The 24463-nt window shown below is 49.0% G+C and overlaps 5 protein-coding genes across 5 annotated transcripts; 4 read left to right on the top strand and 1 right to left on the bottom strand.

The window, feature by feature from the left end:
- Positions 1–3401: 3401 nt before the first annotated feature.
- Positions 3402–4457, top strand: FTJAE_9259 (STB3 SIN3 binding protein; the record flags this gene model as incomplete). The annotated part of the gene is made up of 1 exon (XM_037356161.1): positions 3402–4457. One exon carries the CDS (start codon positions 3402–3404, stop codon positions 4455–4457), a length of 1056 nt encoding a protein of 351 aa, XP_037203681.1.
- Positions 4458–9118: 4661 nt separating this feature from the next.
- Positions 9119–11136, top strand: FTJAE_9258 (pH-response transcription factor pacC RIM101; the record flags this gene model as incomplete). Its single annotated transcript, XM_037356160.1, has 3 exons — positions 9119–9355; positions 9406–9609; positions 9670–11136. 3 exons carry the CDS (start codon positions 9119–9121, stop codon positions 11134–11136), a joined length of 1908 nt encoding a protein of 635 aa, XP_037203680.1.
- A 1982-nt stretch (positions 11137–13118) lies between these two features.
- FTJAE_9257 (uncharacterized protein) lies at positions 13119–13541 on the top strand (the record flags this gene model as incomplete). Its single annotated transcript, XM_037356159.1, has 1 exon — positions 13119–13541. The coding sequence occupies one exon, from the start codon at positions 13119–13121 to the stop codon at positions 13539–13541; it is 423 nt and encodes a 140-aa protein (XP_037203679.1).
- A 1246-nt stretch (positions 13542–14787) lies between these two features.
- On the bottom strand, positions 14788–15369 carry FTJAE_9256 (uncharacterized protein; the record flags this gene model as incomplete). The annotated part of the gene is made up of 1 exon (XM_037356158.1): positions 14788–15369. The coding sequence occupies one exon, from the start codon at positions 15367–15369 to the stop codon at positions 14788–14790; it is 582 nt and encodes a 193-aa protein (XP_037203678.1).
- Positions 15370–21952: 6583 nt separating this feature from the next.
- FTJAE_9255 (RNA-binding pumilio) lies at positions 21953–24387 on the top strand (the record flags this gene model as incomplete). Its single annotated transcript, XM_037356157.1, has 4 exons — positions 21953–22067; positions 22132–23402; positions 23451–24006; positions 24056–24387. The coding sequence occupies 4 exons, from the start codon at positions 21953–21955 to the stop codon at positions 24385–24387; spliced, it is 2274 nt and encodes a 757-aa protein (XP_037203677.1).
- Between the last annotated feature and the right edge of the window lie 76 nt (positions 24388–24463).

Here is a 24463-nt window from a genome sequence, read left to right as displayed (position 1 = left end):
AGGCTTTTGTCGCCATGATCCATCGGCTGGTCGGTGCCTCCACTATCTAAAGCAGACTCGCTGTTGGACGACGATACCGGCATCTAGAAAGGTGACGAACTTGAGTCGGTAATACTGACGGCATCGTGAGTCCAATCACAGAAAAGGACCTCGGCAACGTGACAGTAACACATCAAGGATGGCTTCCTTAGATGATGTGTTAGTACTGGAATTCCAGTACATCTGACACAACAAATTGCCTTGATTTGCAAATGGAGAAAGTACGCGAATGCATCTATGTACGAACTTGGACACAGCCATCGACATCAATACGAAGGCTCCGAGAATATGATTACGTGGGATTGGCCAAGGAATAACTTGCGAATGCAGGCATAGTGGGTGGGATACTGGTATGGCTTTCAAGTGAATACATGAGTACTTCGGTCAAGCCGGTAAACTCGATGGCAGTGTCGTGTCTTTGGAATTGATGATTAGGGTTGGTTATTCATCACAAATAACGCCAGCACCAGGCGCCCGCGCGGTCACAAGGGAGACGAGTCTTGATATGAAGCGATTGCACAAATGGCCAAGCCAAAGAGAGGACCGTATGAGCAATATCTCAAAAACAGTACCACGGGAACAGTCGCAGGTGTGCCCACGCCTGGGATACAGTTTTAGAAACACACCCCCATCGCGATACACACGGGATGCCACAGCTGGAACACGGGTGGCTTTGGGTTCGCCGGGAGCGTGCCTCTCTCATGCGTCTAGCCCTACACACTTACGAACAAAGAGTTTGGATCACGCAGGTACGTGTCAAATTAGGCACACAACAATCAATACATATTCCAGAAATTCAAGTTTGATGCCCTGTCTCAGTCCTCCTTTTCAAGCACCAAGGGCTCACTAACAATAGCCGGACGAAATTAGGGCATGATGATGGAAATTTGGTCCGTTGCTGGTGCTTGTCATGACTTGATGTTCCCAGTAAAGGAGGACCCCTTACCCCTGTCGATGAATGCTAACAGAGCCCGCTGATTCCGTGAGAGGACCAAAGAAACTCATATAGAGAGTGAGTTGGACACAAAGACTTACATGCCTTTGTTGCAGAATTATACTAAAGGGTGCCTGCATTATTCTCGCATGGGCCGGATGGATGCAGGTATGTATTTTCTACGATCAGCATTGCTTCCATGGGTGTCCCTGCGATGCATTTCATGACGACCACGTTTCCACAAGCAAGAATAGAAAGCCATGACGCCGATGACCTTCCCCTTGTGTTGAGTCACCATTTCGATGAATCAGCCGCACAAGCAAGTCGATCCAGCCAAGTCGCGTCGACGGCGATGGAGGAATGGAATGTTGGCGACTATAATCTGGTGGCTGATGTTGAATCGCGAACAGCCACAACCTTGGACGAGTGACTAACATCGATAAACTCCAACAACCTTACCCCAATCTCCTGGGCCCCGTGGCCTAAGGTGTTGGCCAAAAGGGAGCACTGTGGTATTATCTCTTACACGCTAAGACTGACACCGGCTCAGTAATAGAGCTGCGACTAATTAATGAATCCCCAGACTCTGCAAAAATTGGAGACAGTAGCATAACTTGACATGGCAGATACCTGCCAAGAGAGAAGCGAGGCCCATCCTGCCGAGAAACCAGAGCCAGCCGTCGCAAACACGGTGTTAATTGCTGGGCCCTGCTTCAAGCTGGAAAAGCAGTATGACGATCGATGCCGATGCCGCTTAGTTAGTTAGACGCGCAGCCTCAGGAATCTGAGAAGAGATGTCAAATGCCCGACTCCCTCCGTCTCAAGTCTCCAGTAACCTTTCAACATGCCGCACATGATGATATATAATGGTGGAGTGAATTTATGCCCTCGTCTCCGTGCGCCGTAAAGCCCCGAGGTCCGGAACTAGAGCAAAGCACCGGAGCCGGGCCCGTCCAAAGTGTGACTGTATTATTTGTCGCTCCCTGTTGCTTTTCTTTCATGATGAGAATTGATCTGTGTCATCCGGAAGCTGAGCCGACATTTGATGTTGTGCCATCCATGGTGGCCATGCCCTACTAAACATCCTTACAGAACCCACGAGACTGGAAAAGGGAAGCGAAAAAAGCGCGAGCCATATCGTGGGCTCTGCGCTGAACCAAGCTGGAGTTCACTAGGGCATGAAACGGGCAATTTATTTCGTTTGGCCAGGCCGGATCGCTTCCCCGTTTGCGCTGTGGCCCGGATCCTCTCGTTTCCCTAGACTACCAGATGCTTGGGAATTAGAAGCAAATGAAAAACAGAAAAAAACAATTTCACATGGACCAGCAGAAAGAAAGGAGAGTGCCACTTTTGGCAGGGAATGAAGAAAAGAAGCGTGGTAGTTAGAATCAGAGAGAAAGGGGAAAGTTTGTTGGGTTCCAGGCTTCTTCTATGGCTTTGGGTTGCATGTCTCAACCATCAGCCAGCCTCCAAGTGCAAAGTGCAAGATTGCTAGCAAATGTATGGACGATTAATTGTGATTGTGAGTGCCTATCTGAAGGCGCCTTATCCTCCCAATCAACCTTATCATCCAACGCCGAAGGGACACGCCCCCTAAAAATAAAGGCACCTCCAAACAAGTTAGGTTGGCCAAACATGGGGGTGCAGACGAATGGATTCTAGGTTTTAACCCGTTTGGGGGCTGTGGCCTGCGATTGCGTTGTGATTTGTCGGTTTAGGGTGGTGTGCTTCTAGCACGTACAGTGCCACAAAAATGGCACCCACCAACCCGACCCCGAATGCTTAGGTTGTTTTGAGGTGAGAATTGCCTTCCAACAGTCAGAGACAGGGCACATTGACCTCGCGATAGGTGCTGAATGCACCAAACCTGGTGTATGTAAGTGCATGCCCAAGTACGTACCGGCCTCACACTCGCTGGGCAGGGCACACACGGTTGCTCATGCTCAGTCACAGTCAGTCAGTCAGAGTCACACACTCATATACATAACCTACTTATCTCCCTCCCCTTCCCTGGATGTTCCTTTCATCAAACACAATAACACTACCAAAAGAACCACAAGATTCGTACAAGAGTCTCTTGTCACAGTCCAGATTATCGCGCCAGCTCTGCCCTACTTAGCCATATACCAGCCATTCAGCAACATCGTCTTGCAAGCTCTCCTTACACCAGGCTTCTGAATAGGTACGTACCTTGCTTGTTCACCTTAGCCTGACGCAGTGCACCGACCGACCGCGGTGACTCGAGGCTCCATTTCTCATGACCGCAACTCTTTACCGCTCCCACAGGGCAGCAGTACCTCGTTCTCTTCACAGAGATCGCGTCGCAAATTTTATCTCCTTCTCAAGATCAAAATCGCTGACCAAAGTTTCCCATTTTCAGACTTGCTCGTTCGGAAGCGCATACAATCAAGACCGAAACTCGGTAAACATGGCTACCATGGCAGCGGCTGCTCGTGATATCTCCCAGGCCTCCTTGAGCCGAGACAACTTAACTGCTGTAGCGGCTCGGAGTGTCCCTGCGACTGTGACACGATCTCAACAACCCCTTCCTACTCCCCCCAACTCCATTTCTCCCAACCTGCCGCCTCATGGCCTCAAGGCGCAGCTCCAGAAGGCCAAGCTTGAGCCTATTGACTCAGACCTGGACCTTCACGAGCCGTCGGATCGACGACGTTCGATCTCGCCTGGTCTCGAGGCTTCGGGTGCCATCACTGGCTCTCTCCTCGCCAAATACCACCTGCCAGAGATCCTGCTCAACCATGGTCCCCTGGCTATCAGACACATCATGGGGTACCTAACCACTTCGGTACCCGGGTTTTCTGGAATCCCCCCAACAAAGGCGCGGAGACTAGTCGTGGGAGCTTTGGAGGGACGAGGAGGAGAAGGAGGCGGACTGGATGGAGAGGTGGAATTTGAAAAGGTGGGATGGGGCCGATGGGATGCTCGTAAGCGAGGACAGCCTTCTCGAAATCGACAAGGAACTCCTCCTTCATCCTACGGCGCGGGCATCCCCATCGGCAACATCGGCGGTAGGGTTCAGGACCGGCCCAGACTTAGCATTGCGTCAAGCAACGGGGATTCGGTGCAGTATTCTCATGATGATAACGACATTTACATGATGGAGCATGAGGCCGACAAAATGTCCATGGATGGATCTGGATCCGCTTCGTGCTCCGAGGCTCCGGATGATGATGTCGTTATGAACGATGATCCTGAGGATGCGACGGACGACGAGGATTGGGCTACCATGGGGGCTGCTGCTCTTCGAGCCGAGTCTTACCCTAACCAGGCGGCAGCTCAGACGGACCATGGTTTCCGATCCTCTTCTGCATATGCACCAGGTGGACTTCGTTCGTTCTCTGCCAGCTCCGGCATGGCTCGTCCACCTCAAACACTCAACATCGACTTCTCGGCGTTGGCGGGCACCTCTGACGCACAGGAGCGGGAGGCCGTCGAGGCCCTCCTCCAGCTCGGTTCTGTATAATACCTCTCTGCATGCACGGCGTTTTTTGGGCTTTCGGGATTTCTGAAGGCGATCGATTCGGGGCAGGGGCTTGGTTGGCTTAAGGAGAGGCCGTGTCGGCCCACACCAATGACCGAGGCGGCGACCTCTGGATCGTTATTATTATCACGATGACACGGTTCTCTTAACGGTTTTCTTCGGGCTATTCGTTTTCTTAATATGGGCTCGGTTTATGGCGTCTTGGTACTCGGTGGCATCTGTCAACACGACAGGTGAATCATCGTCGGCTGTGGAAGGTCAGCATACGGGCAATATTCCAATGATTGGGTGTCTCCCGAAACTTTTCGGTGCCCAGAGATGGAATATTCTAATACCCGGGTCTTATTTCTTATTATTGAGGGGACACAAGTTGTTGGGGCGTTCGCTTCCGTCACTTGATATTCCTGTCGCTCCATGGGGGCTGTTCCATTCTAGCCCCAAGGCGCATACTTATGCCGGGAGCTTTGGCTTCTGAGCGACACGACAACACCCTTGACGGGCAGGGCTGGTCTCCGATGTTGAGTCGTCTCCTTGGGGTATTTGTTTTACAATACCCGGTCACCCAAGTTTGGCTTTGCATCATTACCAGATCCTACCACTTCAACATCATGTGGAGGATTATGACGACGATTATTTTATACCATTTGTGGGCAGTTGCGGCCAGTTGCGGCCAGTTTTTTGGTCCTCGTTTTGCAACTTTCTCGAATCTTTGTTTAATCAACTTTTATGGGCATTTGATGTGGGGAACGCATCATCATCAACAACAGATAGAGGAGGAAAAGGGACAGAAAGGGGCATCATGAATGAACCCTTAACACAACATATAGGGATATGGTATCATGGCTGGAACCAGTTGGGCTCGAACGCTACACGCTCGCCCTCGCGTCTTTTGTTTGCCGAGGGCACAAAGACTGAAAAAAGGAGTAAAATCATATTGGAGCGATGGATTAGATAGCTTCCTGATCGTTAGTATCCGAAGCCCCTTGAGCTTACCAATGGAAGTTTCTGATCTTTCTTTCCACAAGGAGTGTCTGTAACATCGCACATGTGAATGTTGATGTTGACGTGAAGATGAGGGGGTTGGTCGGTCAAGGCCAATGGGGAGAATATGGCGTCAATCTCGAAATTGGTTGGGAATTGTATTGTGGTGTTGAGACAAATTGAAGAAACAAAGCATGCGATAATACCCTCATAGGATGGCGAGATCAGAGTTTATAGATAAGAAACTCGTGTTCAGCCAGTGTGTTTATCAATCATGTTCCATACTGGAAAGGTTGAAGGAAACTATAATGAAAGAGTTTTGCGGCGGAGAGAAGTGAAGTCATTCGATCGATGGAGACAGCGATAATCTGCAGTCACGTGAATGGTCATGTTTTTGAGTAATCGTCCTTTCGTGTGTGTGGTGTGCTGGTTCACCATGAAGCAGCAGGATGGGACAAGTCTTATCTATGTTTTCAACCCTTTTCTCTTGCTAAGCTGCTATGACTGAGCAAGATGAAGTGTGAGCATGATGGGTTGCAACTCGTGTAAGTGGTGTTTACTCCCGATCAGTGATGGATGGGCTTGTGGAGTACAACACAGGTTTTTAATTCTCAAAGCACAATGACAATAGAGTCAACTATTGCTCAAGCCTACCAGGCATACACCAGGATAAGAAACAAACCGAGAGTCTATGTCGATGCCATGAATAACGACGCAGACAGGGCAGGGGTTTGATACAATCGACATTGTTGTTGCCTACCCTAAACAATTTCATCATCTGCAGCACGATTAAACACTTCTATCTGGAGGCCTCTTGCATTCGTTGCTATATGGTATGCACTTACTCTATGCATATACATCAAACTGAAATATTATGAGCCAATATGATACATGAATTTGGTGGGGTTGATATCAGCCTATTGCACTGAACACCAAGACAGCTCACCAGCCGGACTCTTTCCCTCAATCTCAAAGCAGTATCGTCACGCCAAGGAAACAACAAGCGTTGATAGCCGGTAATAGCAAAATATAGTAGACGATCATCTTGGTTTATCCTGCCGCTGGCATCTTGGCTTTGACATGCGATGAGGTGATTATCAAAGCACTTCTGATCTTGGCTACAAAGCTTGAGCAGGCTTATGTTCACAAGACAAGAACGAGAAGACCTCGGACATTTCTTGGCCTGCACTGCCACCGTTTGTCGTCATCACCAAGACCTTGGCATCAAAAGGAGTGGGATGCTCGAGTTCTGGGCATTCTCTGGGCATTCTCTGGGCACTCTCTGGGCGCCCCCTTGGCTTTTGCTTGGCCTGATAGTGGTGCTTGGTCTGGGGTAATAGTTCGAGGATAGGGAACTGTTCCTACAAAGGATGGAGGAGAATATACAGTACATACAATCTCCAGTGCGGGATTTGTTGAGTGATTCTTGATGTAATCTTGATACTCGGTGGAGAGGCTAAGAGGACCGTGTAAGAGCGCTTGGAAGATTGAACGATATTGACTTGACTGGACGACGATGGACCAAGGGCAAAACCTGCAGGTCTACTCCGTACGAGGCTGCATCATATTTCTCTGGGCATTTCACAGACGTATCTTCATCTCCGATTCCCATTGCGGCAACGATGGGTTTAGATCCTCGGCGTTCTTATTTTCCTGGGCGAGCTTGGAGGAACAGGTTATTTCAACGGCAAATAATGGAGATGCTACTGAGCGTTATCAACCCCGTTGTTTACTATGTTACTATACTGTGCTGCAACTGGACAAATTAAGAGATCTCGGATGTTTTGAGACGTGATATCTTGTTTAAAGATGCATGTCAATATGGAGAATGAATATGGGGGAGCATTGGCTATGCGACCCGACCCGCAAACCGGTCAGATGCCCAGGTAAAAAACATGATAATAATAACACGTTGTTCTGTTTTTTTTTTGAATCGGAGCTGATTTCGAACAGTCTTACGCAGTACTACAGTAGCTACAGTAGGTAACTTATTGGCCACAACACACATACACACACATGCAGAGAACATTCCCTCCTTATTCTTAACCGAAGCATCACACTGTACATTCATACATCAAATTTTAGTGCGATCGAATTAATCTGAGCCTAGATAGGCAGGCAGTAAACGGCAGTGAAAAGAAGCATAATCACATTCTAACCTACTCTGTACGGAGTAGTATGTAGTGAGTGAACAAGGGGAAAACGTGTGCTTGGCTCAACATTTCTTGGCGTACCTACATGCATGAAAAGAGGAGAAGGCGAACGACCAAGAGTACTTGTCTTGGCAAGGAGATGCCAAGAGGGTCTTGGCAGTCTGGGGCCAAGCTTGATAAGAAATGGAGAATATTGTCTTGGCTAAATGTCTCGGCGAAGAAAATAAGGACAACTAGACGCTGGACTTGGTGCTTGGGCAGAGCAGAGCAGATGGGCGGAAAGCTTGGTTGTGTGGGAGTCTGGCTTGGCTGATGACATGAGGTTACCTAGGGGAGAGAGAAGGGTTCACTGAGTCAGGTCAGTTGTTGATCGAGTTATGTGTTTGCTAGAGTCTGGTATGTTTTGAACGCCTCTTTCTCTATTGTCAGGAGTTATCATGTATTATCAATGTTGCGTGCTTTGCCTCGTGCTCTTGACTCATCTATCGGAAGAGGTCAATTCCACACTATCCGATACCACAACCTGCCCTGCCCTGCCCTGGGAATAACAGAGCCTGAACGAGCCTACTAACTACACTTCCGGCAGATTTTGTCAAATTTAGTTGATATTAACGTTAGACTACGGGGGATAACAGTTCCCCGATAGACCCGGAACTCTCCATTTATAATTTTTACTGAGCTTACGAACTCAATCAATCAACTGCTTGTCCCCTGCTTAACTCCGCATGCAGCGTATTCCGTGCACACTCGTGCAACCCCAGCATTTCCAATTCTCGTACAACATTTGTCTCTTCTCGTTCGGATTTGGCCCCCGCCGAAGAGACTCCCTGGGTGAGGTGAAAGGTGAGTGAGAGTGAAAGGGTGTCAGGTCAGGGCCGAAATCCCAATGGCTCAGGTGACGGAACGACAAAACGCTTGACGCAGTAGGTGGCCAGCTTTGTGTGAGGCCAATATGGACAAGACCAATAGAACGACGCACATGAGGGGCTGTGCCCAGAATGCCAAGAGCGCCAAGACTTGGCATTCCCAATCTGCCATCAAACTAGCTGTAGCTCGTGCCAAGAGCTACTCTCCACCACCACCAGATCGGTATGGCCGACCGCGTACCCGTCAGTTGTCAGTACCTCTGGCTCTTGCCAAGACTTCTGCCAAGACTCGCCAAGACTCGCCAAGAATCCCGCCGTCTTCATTCTCTTGCCCAAGAGTTTTGGGTGAATGTAAAGGGAGCTCACTCCCCCCGTCACTCATTTATCAAGAACGAACTCTCTTTTGAACATCTCATTCATCTGTAATCATCCGTCTTTATCAATCAATCTTCAACTTGTTTCCTTTCGACAAGTTTTGATTGAGAGACACCCATCGTACCCTTGTTGAACTAAAGCAAGACCCTCTACACTCTGACTTAGTCTCAGTCAGTCAGTCAGTCAGTTATACAGCATCGCCACTCAGCGGGCTTGATCAGATATCTATCTATCCCATTATTGCAACCATTTCTCTTCTATTCCCGTCATGTCTCCTTCGGCTCCAGAGCAGAAGCCTCAGCTTCAACAACAACAGCAGCAGGGCTCATCATCAGGAGATTCATCCTCTGGCAGTGCCAATGACTCAAAGTCTGTGACGCCTGCGCCTAGCGCCACATCTAATACATCCCAGAGCAGCACTGCTCCCTCAACATCAAGCGACGATAACCTTATCTGCCGATGGAATGCTTGCAACCAAAAGTTCCCTGCTCCTGAGGCTCTCTACGTAAGATACTAAAACATCACCCACGAGCATCAAAAATTGACCTCTTACAGGAGCATATTTGTGAGCGCCATGTTGGTCGCAAGAGCACAAACAACCTCAACTTGACTTGCCAGTGGAACTCTTGCCGAACTACCACGGTCAAGCGAGATCACATCACCTCGCACATTCGTGTCCATGTTCCTCTCAAGCCTCACAAGTGTGAGTTCTGCGGCAAGTCCTTCAAGCGTCCCCAGGACTTGAAGAAGCATGTCAAGGTAAGAATCACAACTATAACCCACATCTATGAGTTACACCAAAGCTCACACGCAAACCAGACCCATGCCGATGACTCTGTACTTGTTCGCCCATCCCAGGATCCTCAAGGTGGACTCAACTACAGGCCACAGCCTCCAAAGGGTATGTCTCATCTCGACTCTAGTCCACGGCTGTGGTCCTCCGGTTTTCCTTCCCTCGAGGCTAATCCGCCTCCAGGCCCCTCTAGCTATTATGATCACACTGGTCAGATGCGAACTAACGCAGCTGCCTTTGCTCATCAGGCAGGCCATCCTAGTGGCGGTTACTATGCTCCCCAGCCCTCTACCAACTATGGTCTCTACTTCAACCAGCCTCCTATCAACAATGCCCGTACCGAGCACCTTGGATACAGCGCTGCTGCCGGCGGTTATGACCGAAAGCGCACCTACGACATGGTTGACGACTTCTTCGGCAGCGCCAAGCGTCGACAGATCGATCCTTCGTCCTATGCCCAGATTGGCCGTTCCTTGATGCCCCTCCATGGCAACCTCTCAGTCCCCAACGGTCCTATGACTGCTACCGAGCAGTACATGCCTCAACCTGCTCCCGCTCCGGTCCACGCTGGTCCTACCCCTAGCCAGAACCCCTTGGCTCAGCAATACTACCTGCCAATGCCCAGCGCGCGAACTCAGAAGGATCTCATTCACATCGACACCATTCTTGGCCAGATGCAGGACACTATCTATGAGAATGCCAACCACGCTACTGCTGGTGTCCACATTCACCACGCTGAAAACGGCTTCAACGGGTACCGCAACACTCCTTCGCCTCCTACCTCTCACAGGTCTCCTACCGGCATGCATGTCGGAGCTGACGGCTACCAGCCTGTGTCTGCCGCTAGCATGGCCTCGCCTCTGACGGCCATCTCATCTACCGGCACTCCTGCTGTTACACCGCCCTCCAGCTCCATGTCGTACACATCTGGTCACTCACCAAGCCCATCATCCTCTGCCATGTCTCCTCAGTCCCGCCACGGCTCGACTGCCTCAGTCATGTACCCCACCCTCCCCACAAGCCTCCCTGCTGTTAGCCAGGGCTTCGGCCACTCTGCCACAACTACTCTTGGCCCTAGCTTTGACGGCAGCGAGCGTCGCCGCTACTCCGGTGGTATGCTCCAGCGAGCTCGTGCTGGCCCTCTGCCTCTGCCTCACGAGGACACCAGTGGTGCTTCCACTCCCAAGGCTAGCGAGTCTGCTCTGTCTGTTGGCTCTCCCTCTTCAGAGTCCGATGTCAGTGACGCTACCCGTGAGCGTGAGGAGCAATATGACCGCTGGCTCGAGAACATGCGAGTCATTGAGACTCTTCGCGAGTATGTCCGTGGGCGCCTGGAGCGCAAGGAGTTCGTGGAAGACAACGAGTCACCACGATCTAGCCATTCTGACGCTATGGATGTTGACCCCAAGAGCCCTCAAGCTCCTCCCAGAGAACTGGGTACCCCCCGAGAGGGATCCTCTCTGTACCCTATCCTTCGCATGCCTGGCGCTTAGGTCAGTCCTTGAGTCAGCTGCTGGTTTGGCTGTACGTGTACTATTATCGTCTATCATTTTCTCCGCATCAAAGCAATGCGGAATGTTATGTTCACGCGGTTTCAATGTTGATATGAAGTCTGAGCCATTTGGTTCTCGGGTGCTCTGTATTGAGCCTCCCACGATAGCGGCTGGGAAGGGCATATTGTTTAGTTGGTGAAATATAAGGACAGATGCAATGCAATTGACCTTGAGTCGGGGTTTCTTTTTCGTTTTTCTTCTCTTGTCAGCTGCCGCTTGACAATCTTGTAGTCAATCAATGACGGGTTATGAATGATATAGGCAAAAAGGTGGCTCGGTTTTTGAGATGAGGTAGCAGGGATTCTGAGTTATCGAGTACTATCAATGAGAACAATATCAAAAAGTACTGAACAATCTTCCAAGACCATCTTGACTCTCGCAAACATCATGTCTGATGTCATTGATTGCATTTGTGTACGAGACATGTTACTCAATCAATATGAAGCATCGTGATGATGATCTCCGAATATGACCGACAAGCTACACACAGATTACGCACAAAGTACCTACCTCACGCAAGGACACAAGCACTCCACGATCAAAGAAACAATGTAGGACAAGTATTCTCCGATACGTCGTCGTCTCCATTCCAACCAAAAAAGTCGATCCCTGTAGCGAGTCCCGTGCTGACACCGAGGGCTGAAGCAGCGATCTCTGTCGCAGGATACAGCCAAGGACGGCCGTGCTGTGTCGATCACCGTGAAGCTGTGAGAGGACAAACGTCACTTTGTAAGATTTTGTGATTCAGAAGAGCGGACTAACTAGTTTACGATAGATGAACGCATTCTTGTTTGCGGGTGGTGTTTGTTGTTTCATGGATACAACGTGGTTGTGATGCATGATAGTGTTTGTTGCATGCGGATGAGTTGGAACGATATTGGTCTAGCATTTAGCATGTACGGTATTTAGCATATAATTCATTTAGCATATAAAGTAATTGGTTTGTGAATAGGTAGCGTTGCATCTAAGGATTTATAACATTTAGCATATATAAGATAGTATTTAGCATGTAAGATAGAGTATACCCTTTCAGTCTAAGTCAACACAGCTTAAGGAGTATATACATATCTTAATTCATCGATCAAACAGCTTTCCAAAGTTAAATCTACCTACCGACTCCAAAAACAGCCTAAATCGACATGTTTTTACCGCTTAGACTTTGTCAAACGCGAGGCTTCAACGTCAGTCCAGGTCCTGAAACACGCCGGGAAATGAATGACGGCACTTGCATGCACAGAAAAGAGAAAATACACCAAGAGGAAGAATTAGGCCACCAAAGTTAGGATGCGCCCGAGAGTCTCATCTAGATGAAGTCATGGCCGAGTACCTTAGCAGTCCTCGTGAGTTCCCTAGGTCTTCCAGGATTTTGGGCGTATAGTAACTTACTCCTCTTTTAATCTGGTTTGAGGCTGATTCCGTTGGTGAAGGATTCGGGAGGATCAGAAGGTTAATTGTGATTGTCACACATACATGCACATAAGCCACATAAAGTACATAAAATAAACGGCAAATGGCAGTAAATGGAATGGATGGATCCTTTAATTGATCTTCGACCAGGGAAAAAGGGAAGAGGAAGAGGAAGGGACGGGGGCCGTTTCATCAGCCGGTGACGCTTACCCATTTTTTGTTTGTTCTGTCTGGTCTGTTCCTTTGCAGTTGACAAAGTATATTTTAAGGAGCCTGATCCCCTTGTTCCTCGTGTAATTCACTTCAATGCTTTAGGTCTCTATTTATGCCTCGTGTCCTGCCTTGTCCTCCTGTTCAGTGCCTCTATTTTCTATCCTTCTCCTCCAAGTGATTCACCAACAAGCAAACTTGTTCACTTACAGCCTCAACATATATCCATATTCTTCCTCTGACCTACCTACAACTCTTCCGCCAAATCCATCTACTCCTATCAAAACCAAAAACAGCAACTCAACATGCGTTTCTTCGCCGTCGCGGCTCTCCTGAGCGTCGCCCTCGCTGCGCCAGCCTACGACAAGGCCGACGGCACATGCTGCTGCTGCGACATCTCCAAGCCCGCCACAGTCTGTAAGAAAGACGTCAAGCCCGAAGACTGTTACTGCGCCGCCGTCGTGTGTCCCGCTGGTGCCCCTACCATCTGGGCTACCTCATCTACTTCTCCTGCAACCACCACCACAGCCGCTCCCGTTAAGCGCGAGGAAAAGACGCCTGCCCCTGCTGGACCTCCTTGCTGTTGCTGCGACCCGTCAAAGAATGCCATCGTCTGTACCGTGCGTGCCGAAGGCGAGGATAACTCATGTATTTGCCCTATGGTGATGTGTCCCGCTGATGCATCGACCTTGACGGTTTATTCGGCTGCCATGGAGACGGGCAAATAGGGAATAAAATTGAAAAGATGTTGCTCTTCACTTGAAGCCGCAACTTGTTTCAACTCTTCGCTTCTTGATGTACATCCCTAGGGTTTCGGTTTTGATTTCAGTTGGCATAGCAAAGCATGGAGGAGTACCAGAATGGACCAAGTATGGGGATCCCGAGAGAGTCCTGCAAGATAACCTAACATTATCAATCAATAGCATGCTTCTTTGTCTCCAATTGAAAGAGGTCTTGAATCGTGATGCTGTCCGGAGCTCCCGGATCAATACTGTAAAGAAAGCCTGGCACTCTCTACCCAGACTGAACAAAAGATAGTCAAGCCTAATAAAGAACTATCTTTTGACTGACTAAATCATTAACTAGCCCAGTGTTATCTGATTTAGCAGCCGTTCAACTCAACGTCAAGGGGTAGTGTAAGCCGGATAGACGGATGGCCAATCAGAAGCTCTACATACCAAGACATTCGATGTAAGAGGTAATGCAAGGAATGCGGATCTACAGGATTACGATCCGGTCAAATGCTTTACCAACCTGCCAACCTCCCTTCAAATCAGCCTCTGGAGCCAGTCTACGAAACATCACAAAGACTTATTCGTGGGTCACTATGGTACTCAAAATTGTTAGGATAAGAAATTATACACTATCAGCTACAGATAGATATAGTTAGTTGCTACTCCAAAGTGCTCTGTGTCGTATCCCAAGACTCAACCCCATGGAAAATAGGTAATTGTTTTACTCAAAGTAAAAGTGTTTTGCTTCGGTCCATGTTACCCATCAACTGCCAGAGTGATCCAAGGCCTCTCCACGGGGTGCGTCACTGCCACCCCTCTCCGCCTCATGTTTTTTTTTAAATCCATTCATTAAACCCTCTCTTTCCTAGGACCTTGGACCATGGCATTTTGTTTTTGACTGTTCAAGTCGCTTGACGGGAAAGGTGAGGGATCTATATGCAAAAGCATGATGGGGGAGGGGCGACCACTTGATGGGTAGCAATGCGAAAATTAGACCGCAGCGTAAACGGGTATATATATAGTAACGGGTCATGAATAGTGCCGTTGACTCTCCGGTTGCAATGGCAAGGTCGAGCCATGGTAGGCGGGTTAGTTCGCTAATTTTTGGTGGTGGGGAGAAAATTCCCAAATGAAGAATCGTATTCAAAGCTTTGTCGTGACAAGGTCGTCCAGACGGCTCTTAAGATGCATCGCCGGCGACGAACGAAAGGAAAGGGAAGCGTCAAGGAGAGGCATCTCTTTATTGGAATTGAGTACGGTCCTTCTCCTTGAGGCCGCCAATTTGGTCCATGTCGATAGAGTAGAACTGGCCCTTGGCCTCCTTCTCGTAGGCGGGCAGTTGCTCCTCGTTCATGGGTTCCAGTCCGACGGTCGAGTTATCACCAACGCGGACGACGAGCACACGGCCGCTCTGCTGTCGGCCTTGCTCGTCCTTCTCATCGGGGAAGGTGATGTGAATCTCGGGAACGTTATCGGGGGAGTAAGGAGGTGAGTTGGGGTTGGCAAGCATAGGACGGCCGTCCTGGTTGACGACGAAGACGCTGGAGCGACCGTTATGTGTTGTCTCGATGGTGAGGCCGCGGTGGTTGGTGAATCGCTTGCTGTTGCTGTCGTAGTAAGAAGGCAGACCATCCTCCTCGGACTGGATGGTTTGCTGCTTCTGACGACGAGCGCGGCGGAACAGGAAAAGGATGGCGACCAGAATGAGGCCGAGGAAAACAAGGCCGAGGAGGCCAAGCATGAGGTTGATCATGTTGTCGTTTGAGCCATCAGAATCGGCAGGCATGTCAGATCGGGTAACGAGGTTCAAAATAGAAGGCATCGTGAATAGAGTTTGTGGTTGAATGTTACGTAGGTGTAGCAACGGATTTTGAGTTCGTAATAACGATGGGTGCTCCGAGTAGAGAGAACGAATGTAAAGCCAGCAACGTCTATTCATCATCATGTTAGCAAGCCATCATCTCATGGTCATGACCGAAATGCCACCCGGCGAGAGCGACCGAGCCTGTCTGTGGCGGTTGTCAAGTGCATAGTCATCTGCAACGCAGCCTCCAATATTCGCAGCCGACTGCCATTCCGCATCAAGGCCGGAAGAGCCCATCTAGACTGCAAAGTAGACTTGTGTTGGAGGATTGGCCAATTCGAAGCCATGGCGATCCCAACAATTCAATGCATGCCATGACGTGTTGCAGAATGCCAACCCAAACAGACGACTCGATGAAATAAAGGTGGCAGGTGGAGGGTCAGATGGGACAGGATAACGTACGCCAGGGAGAAGATATCGCCAATAGTTCGTCAATGAATGCCTGGCGAGTACCGAAAACCGAGGTGGTTGGTGATGGGCCTAAGATAGTGGGTAGAACGAAGGGAGAGAGAGGGGGGTTGGAAAGACCGGACGGAAATCAGCTGAAAGAGTGAAGCTGAAGATCCAAAAAGCGATTGAGAACAAGATGTACTGGGAGCGAAAAAACGATGCCGACGACGATATTCACAAACTTGGCCCGCGAGGATTGGGTTGGGAAAGAGAAAGAAACAACCACAACAGCAGAGGGAGAGGGTTTTTTGGCTCGGAGCCTGTCCTGAGCTACACTTGATCACGACAGGGGCCCCTGCCCCGGAAATGAGACCTGGGCCCAGGTGCTGTCCATGGTAGGGGCCGCTAGGCGCTCTGAGGGGCTAGACAGCCACTAGGGACCACTGTTTTCTTGGTCTTCTCAGGGGCACCGTCGCTGCAATTGGCCGCTAAACCACCTGTCGTGGTGTGCTGGGCCACCTTCCTTTCCAAAGGACGTGCGGTCACCGCAGTTTGGTTGGCTAGTCCATCCAATAAGAACTCTGCTAAGGTCCCGCTTCCATCATTTAATTCGGCTTTTTCAACAGGAGATGTGACCTGTTGGCTCCAGGTTCATCCTCTTGCTCCTCGGCGATGCTGACCATGACCAGCGGGCCCTTGAAATTCTTCAACTTGGCTTTTCTAGTGACTGGATACTCGCTGGGATTCGCTGTACTCGACACCCACATGCTCCCTGTAGCCGCCCGGTTCATTGGTCGAGCCCGTTGTCCTCCCCCTGCCAAGCCAGTCCTGGAAGTTCTTTGCCTCGATGAAGGGTAGACGACAACAAAGAACCGGCTCTGACTGATGGATGACCTTATCGATAAAGATGAGCTAGGAACCGAATGCCTCTCCTGCTGCTGGATTGGACTGGACTCTTTGTACTCATCTAAACGATGCTGAAAAGAGCCTAGAATTTCACGCGAGTGTGGCAAGCGATGGATCCATCGTTTTGGACGCCAATGCAAGGTACGAACGGTTATCACACACAAAAGGGACAAGTCCAAGCCCCCAATCCTAAGCTAACCCAATGCCACGACGCTTGCAAAGATGGAGCGAGACGCCTCAGCCGAATGCGCGTGATGACTTTGTTGGAACAACGCACGCATAGCCACTCTTCTTTCGTCGTCTTCCTTCAATGAATACGGGCATATATTAAGCAACGCAGCACACGCGTACATGCTTCTATTTACAGGAGGACGATCGCAAAAGGCAATCGGCTGAGCTCTGCTTCCAGCTGCAAGCCATACCCATGCTCGGGGGAAACGGCCGGGCACGCAATCGATTGTTCCTTGCATTTCGTTTCTTCTGGCCGCTTGTCCGCCTTCATTTTGGTAGGCCCTCTGAAGTGGCACCGGTATCTGTGCTTTTACTCCGTACTTAGCAACGATACCTGATTTGATCAGGAGACATATAGCTCTCCTTTCTCCTTCTCGTGCACTTGTCATTTACCTTGAGCTTCGACTGAGGTTTGGGTTTGAGGACTATTGCAATGGCTTTGATTTTATGGATATTACTCCAGTGTCCTGTCAAGCTGCTAGACAGAAACATAATTACCCTGGTGTCTCTCATTGTTTTCAACACACCATCCCGGATGTTTGTTTGCCAAGCGGAAGCTGTCACAGAAAACGGTTGCGTGACATACTGCGTATATCCCTCACTTAAAGACGTAAACTTGTTCTCGTTTATTTGCAGTATTGCGACGAAATAGTTAACAAACACAGGTACAGTCATAAGGACGCGCGGTCAATCGATCAAATAGCCTCATCTCTTAGTTACGCTATTAGCATGTTTACTATAGTTGTCTTAAGATTGGATCTTCCCAAAGTCTCGGATCTGTAGCTCCCTCGGCTTTGTCTTTCTATTTCGTCCAAGTGCCGCTATCCTCAGGTAGGGAAGTAAATATCATTTGTTTATCTCGCTTGATTAGTCACCTCACCAGTGTTATTTCTTTGGCAGACAGCACCATGCACGACATGGATGCAATGTGCTCCAGGATACGGATACAGTCATGAAATACAGATTGGCAAACTCTACTCCGTACAGTATACACTCGTTCCTTTCAAGCACACCGTTGTCCAGCGATACCAAAACAGATGTCTCTGTGCATCGAATGATGGCCCCCTTAGCCATGGTAACCATCTGACAACAACGCTTTGACGCATGAACACCTCGACTATTTCCGAAGCCTGTGAACATTATGTTTTCAACAGCCTCATGCGAGAGTGATCGTTGCTGGGTCAGAAGAGCAGCATATTCTGAGCCGCTATTATCGGGTTCATGGAATGCATCATGGCGATGCTCTAAGCACAGGGTGAAACATTTCTGCACCACAACAAACAAATGGACTGGTCACGATTCACGAAGTTAGGCCAAGAATAGCACAAAATGTCTTTTCTAGATTCCACATGAGCTCATTTAGCTACTGAGAGGGATAGTCAGTGAGCTGGTCTTATTTGCGGTGGGGATTTTTTGCCCGGTGAAGAGTTGCTAAAGGTCTACACACCATGTCCCATGGGTAAACTAACCATCGCAGAAGTTCTAGACAGCATTAGTGACTAGACGAAGCTCTAAATATTTATGATCGAAATGAAGTATAGTTAACGGTCGGTATCATCATCGCCGACCGGAGTTTGTGTATACCTGGGTGATTCCCAGCTGAGGAAGTTTCATTCTGAGAACATTAGAATATCATCAGTTGCATATGCCCGATGAACTTACGCAAGTTTGCGGAATCAAATCAACTACCTATGTATAAAGATGCTTGTTGCCAAGATACGAAAATACTAAAGTCTCGTATCTAGATCTCCCCCTTGCATGGAGATTCAAAGGCCTCAGACTATTTCTATCGACCCATTTGACACAGGGACTAGACCTACGCTCATCTCTACCGTGGGGCGTTTGCTCGATTATACTAGAGCTGGACAACTTGGGGGAGAAACAAGATGCTCGATCGGTACCAGTGAATTCCACCAGACAACGCGGTGCTGAAGCTTTGGACGAGTGAAGGTTGGAGTATAGTTACAGTCACTGAGCTTCGGTCAGCAGTCATTTGCGGTGACTGAGAAGAGTATCAGCAAAACGAACCTAGCCAGACGGCTGCTCACAGGAGACTATGATGCTCCCTTTGGACGTATTTGAACCAAAAATCATGTAAAGGGTATTTATTCTCCATGGCTATTGGATGACTATTTTGATAGAACCAACTATCGTTCTCATTCGTGTACTTGCATCTATCGTGAGAACACATACCCTAGGTAGGTAAGGTACCTTAGGCATGCTCAGGCGCTTTGTGAGTCTATGCGTCATACAAGAGGTGCGTTGTTGTCGAAACTTGAGATGACTTGTGAACCCACATGCTTGAGTGACACGCGCCGAAAAAACAAAAATGAGAGGCCACAAATCAAGAAGGAGTTACGAATATGAACTCTCTTGTTGACACAGAAGCTCACCCAAAGTCAAACTCACAGAGCTTCCTCCCTGATTAGGATTTGATTATGCGGGTGATTGGCGAGCTAAGCTACGTTTGGGCTAGTTTAACGGGTTGAAAGACGATCTTGGTCTAGCCCTCAGGGGCCGCCCGAGCGCCCGTCTTGGCTTTCCTTGTGAGGCTTTAAGCCATGGGACATTAATCTCCAAAGTTGAAGATATCAAGGCAAATAATAATGACCTTTTTCGTGATGTTCATATGGCCATCTTGTTAGCCAGTCGATGAACGAAAGAAAAGCCTACTAAGAAATTTGAACAACTGGAATACTGGACTTGTTGGGTGAAGGAAATTTTGGCTGTTGGACCTCCTTTCAACCAAAGTATCTCAGCTCTGAGTCGCAAGTCACGATCCATTTTGATGTCACTCGCGTGCAAAAGCACAGTTCGTGCAACCGTCGGGAGATGCGAGGCCTCCTCATTGTGCCATGTAGCGAGGTAATACAGAGGAGATATGGAAACAGCCAGCCAAACTCTGGAGCGGTCCCTGTGGGTTGCAGCCCGGCCTCAGGTTCAACAATGAACAAAGGAGGCTGTCACAACGGTGAGATGGTCGGCGGAGCGATAGATGGACTGATAGGTAGGTAGGTATCAGTGCGTGGGTTATTAGAGGCCAAAAAAACTTGATGTCTTAGCTGTGCAATCATGATTTGGCTTACACAAGATACCTACCTACATACACCGACTAATAAAGAATGAATGGCGTTATGGGACTGGAGGGTGGTTGGCTGAGTGGTGACAATTTCATACGCCGACAATTCCATTGGGAAGGATATCCAGGCTGTCAACTGGCAGCAATAAAGAGCCTAGAGAGCCCTTGACTTCCCCTCTTTTGACAAACTATTTCCATCTCCTGAATCGACTACTTATCGAGGGGTTCTGAATTTTATCAACCTCCCTGATCCACCTCGAGCAATACGATCCCTCCCTGCACCAAGGAAGACCCTTGTCAACAACCCTCATTAAGCATATCCGTCCTCCCCTCTTTCTGATACAGCAAAAAGGCGGAGAGCCAGCGCCAGAGCCAACGCCAGAGCCAGACACGCACATCATTCCTCTGCCCGCAAGGCAAAGCAAGGCAAGACACGACAAGACAGCCAGGCAGCACAAGCAACTCCTCTTCTCCCCTCCCTCCCTTTGCTACGAGCCCTGAATAGGAGCACCAAATGGCCAAAAGTCCTATCAGTTTAATTCTGTTTGGGGCCCGCACATTCCGACGCCGCGTGCAACCTTACATTGATTTAGTTTGCCCTTGTTTCCTTTCACTGGTCCACGGGAGACTGCATTTCATGTAAAACCGCTCTACACCCGCTTGCTTCGAGTTGTCGCTTGCCACATCTTCTTTGTCCAAACCTACTTTGAGCTCCAACCTTACTCACTGTCTAACATAGGACCTGAGCTTGAGGTTTCTTCAGCAAATACTGAACCAACACATTTTCTTAATACTTTAATTTATCATTCTCCTGTCAAAACTTTTCTTTCTTTTTCCTTCGCCCACCCCTTATTACCATTACACGCGGGAGATGCTCGCAAATATCACCAACAAAACGAATTAATTCGGGAGCGGGAGGGATCTCATCTATATCTACTCACTCACTACCTTGTCTATATTTCCTTTGAGCTTTCTCAACCCTCAAATATCTGGACCGTCTATTTTTTTCTTATTAAATATTCATCTCGACGACAATACCCAGTCACATCCAGGACGAACCGTCACATATCAATCAATACCCATCCATACCAAAGGTACCTCCGATTGCCACGGTTGTCACTTTAACTTCCCTTGCCCAAGGACTCGTGGACCCCTACAAAGATCATCCATTGTCGCCCCTGCCCCGTTAGTCTACATAATCAACCCTCCATACCTATTCCTCGCTTTCTAGGATCCTGGCACATTCCTAAACATATTCAACACAAACAATCAACAGCCTTCGTACGACCTGGGCATAAGTACAGCAGCAACCACAACAAACAGTATTATATTCGAATATCTGTTGCCATTGTTACAGCGAGACATAATGACTAACCACCCGACTGGCTCGGTAAGTTGACTGATTTCTATTGCTACCTTAACTTCGGCCACCAATCCATCTACACCTTTCTTGGTCTGCCCCCAAACATTCAGGGCCCTTGTTTTTTTTAAGGTGCTTGCCCCCATGGCCCACGTTCCAGGGAGTGCGACGTCAGAGATGGATGCTCGTGTGTCTCGACTTGTCCCAAATGCGTCAGATTCAAACTACGAATAGCTAGCGCACCACGGGATTCGCTGCCGCTGGCACCTTGCACCTTGCCTTGCCTTGCCTACCATTAGGTGCCCTATAACATCTGCAACGCAAAAAATTGGTCCCCCATAATCTGTCTTGCCTTGCCTTGTCTCGTCTCGTCTACCTTGCCTTAACCTACCCCATGCATTCGATACCAAACCGACCAAGCCCTGCCCGGACAAAACACACATTCTTTTAACATCAACATCAACATCAGCTTCCATATCTAGACCCCAATCGATTTATTCTTTTCTCGATTCATGCTAATATATCTCTTACCTCAATAGCGTCGTCAACCCGCCAGGCCTATCAATTCCAACACCATGGCCACGGGAGCCTTCGATCAATCGCAACGGCAGCCCATGCATTCCCAGACCAACAGCAGCACAAATGCCAGGTCATGGGATACTTTTCACACTCGTAACTTGTTCGAAAATGGTATGTGAATATCGCTCTTTCCACCCAATCTACTTCATTGTGCATATACTCACTCTTATCGAAGAGAATGGCGAGCGACGCGGATCCAATACCTTCAACGTACCCACTAGCTCCGCCATCTGGACAACGCCTCTCGCAGCACGATCGCCCAGTACATCGCCGAGTAGGATGGCACAAGACCACATCCCCAACAGCGACCTAGGGAATGACCAGAACTTGGCGGGACCCTTCTCCCAAATGGGCATTTCGAAAGAAAGGAGCACTGCTATGTATGGCAACGCATTTCGCTACGATACAGAACCTTTCAATGTCAATGGCTTCGGTCGGACACAGGACCACCGCTCCAACTCTTCACGACAATCTCAATCTTCACCCTCCTACCGTGCTACCCATGCTGCAAGCAAATCGACACAGTCCCAGCAACAATTCCCCAATCACACGAGCCAAGGCAGCAACCACCTGGCTCTCAATCAAAAAGCATTTAATCATAATAACAGCCAGAGTCTGGATGCAACATCCTTCAATTTCCTGGGAAACATGGCCGGTACATTTGCTTTGAATCCTAATTGCCAGCCCTGGAGCAACGACGCGAGCGGACAACGTGTCAACGGTAACAGCCTGGATCTTAGTTCTGAGATGATGAACGCACAAGTCTCCGCGATGCCCCGGGGTTCCATCGATCGGCTCTCGAACCTCACAGAGCAAGGACCCAACCCCAGAGCGAACCCGCACATTTGGAGTCAAGTGTATTCTGCTCGGCCATTGGATCAAGGTCTCCGCATGACGAACCAAGTCAACCAACTGCAAGCACAGTCTATACCCTACTATGGTCCCCAGCTGGCGATGTTCCCTGAACACAACGCTTCGTATGCCATCGGACTTGACCAGTACCCCCAGCGCTATCACCACCTGGGGCACAACAATTCTGGGTATGGAACACCGTACCCCTATCATAATCAGAACAATGGCCCTGGGCCAAAGATCTACAAAAACCAATGGGTGAAAGAGTTCTGTGGACGGTTGACGAAGAGGTCTGGTCCTCAACCAGAGCTTTGTGAAGCCTTTGGCCACATGGTCGATGCCAGCGGAGAACAGGAATCGTCAAGGTGGCTTCAAACGAAGCTGGCCAATGCGACCAATGAAGAGAAGACTCGAATCTTGCTAGAGATAGCAGATGACGCTCGCACCGTGATGATCTGCTCTTTTGGCAACTATGTAATGCAGAATTTGATCGAATATACGGGGCAGGGAGAGAAATTTCACATTCTTCAGCAAATGAAAGGCCACGTCAATGATCTAGCACGGAACAAGCACGGTTGCCGTGTAGTCCAAAAGGTACGCACTGTCATTTCTCGTTGATCTACAAAATTCTAATTTAAGCAGGCTATAGAGCACTTCCTTGTCGACCAAAATCTCGAACTTGTCCAGGAGATCCAACCCCATCTACTTGATTTGATGAAGCACGAGACTGGAAACCATGTTATCCAAAAGTTCGTCCAAGAACTCCCTTTAGCACATCTCACCTCCTTTGTTAGGGTTGCTGAAGAACATGCCTTGGAACTCAGCCAGGATTCGCATGGATGCCGGGTTATTCAACGACTTCTGGAGGTGTGCCAGGAGGACGACATCAGAAAGGTCTTGGATCCGCTTTACCCATCGATGGAGATGCTTGCCACAAACCAATTCGGCAACTATGTCGTTCAGGCTATCATCGAGCACCGACCCGGCAGTGACAGGGATCGAATTGCTGAGATGGTCATCAACAAACTGTTGTACTTCTCCAAGAACAAGATTTCGTCCAATGTGGTAGAGAAGTGCATCGCCTTTGGCTCGGATGAACAACGAACGCAAATCCGCGAACAGCTCTGTACTGTCAGTGCAAGTGGGAAGGACACTTTGTTCGAGCTGATCAACGACCAGTTTGCAAACTATGTTATTAGTAAGTGGTCACTCTGTTTATACATGCGACGATGGCTGACACAAGGTAGAAAGCCTGGTTCACAACACCAAAGGTCCCGGGCAGCAGCAGCTGGCACAAAAGATCCATACGCACCTTGAAACGATGAAGAAGAGTGCACCCCTTCCAAAACCATCACACAGTTTGAGCCAAGTGGTGGAGAAGATCTTGGTTGTCGACAATATGGCTATCAGTCTCAAAATCGAAGTTGACTCGGCGGAACCAACCCCAATGTTGACCAATGAAACGAATAGCCCCCAGAGTGATGGGCTACCAAGTGCCAACGGCAGTGCCATTGGAGTCCCATCTACCGGCCTCAAGAAGCCAGAGGTCGCAGTTCGCGTCCATAACGATGAGGCGTAAACAGCCAATCAACGATTGAGACAGCGGCAGCGGACTCACCCTCATGCTTGCAAACAGAGAGAATCTTACTTCATAC

This window comes from Fusarium tjaetaba (assembly GCF_013396195.1).
Source record: "Fusarium tjaetaba strain NRRL 66243 chromosome Unknown NRRL66243_c0000210, whole genome shotgun sequence".
Lineage (NCBI taxonomy): Eukaryota > Fungi > Ascomycota > Sordariomycetes > Hypocreales > Nectriaceae > Fusarium > Fusarium tjaetaba.
The sequence above is the reverse complement of the archived record's forward strand: the minus strand, read 5'-3'. Positions and strand labels throughout refer to the sequence as shown.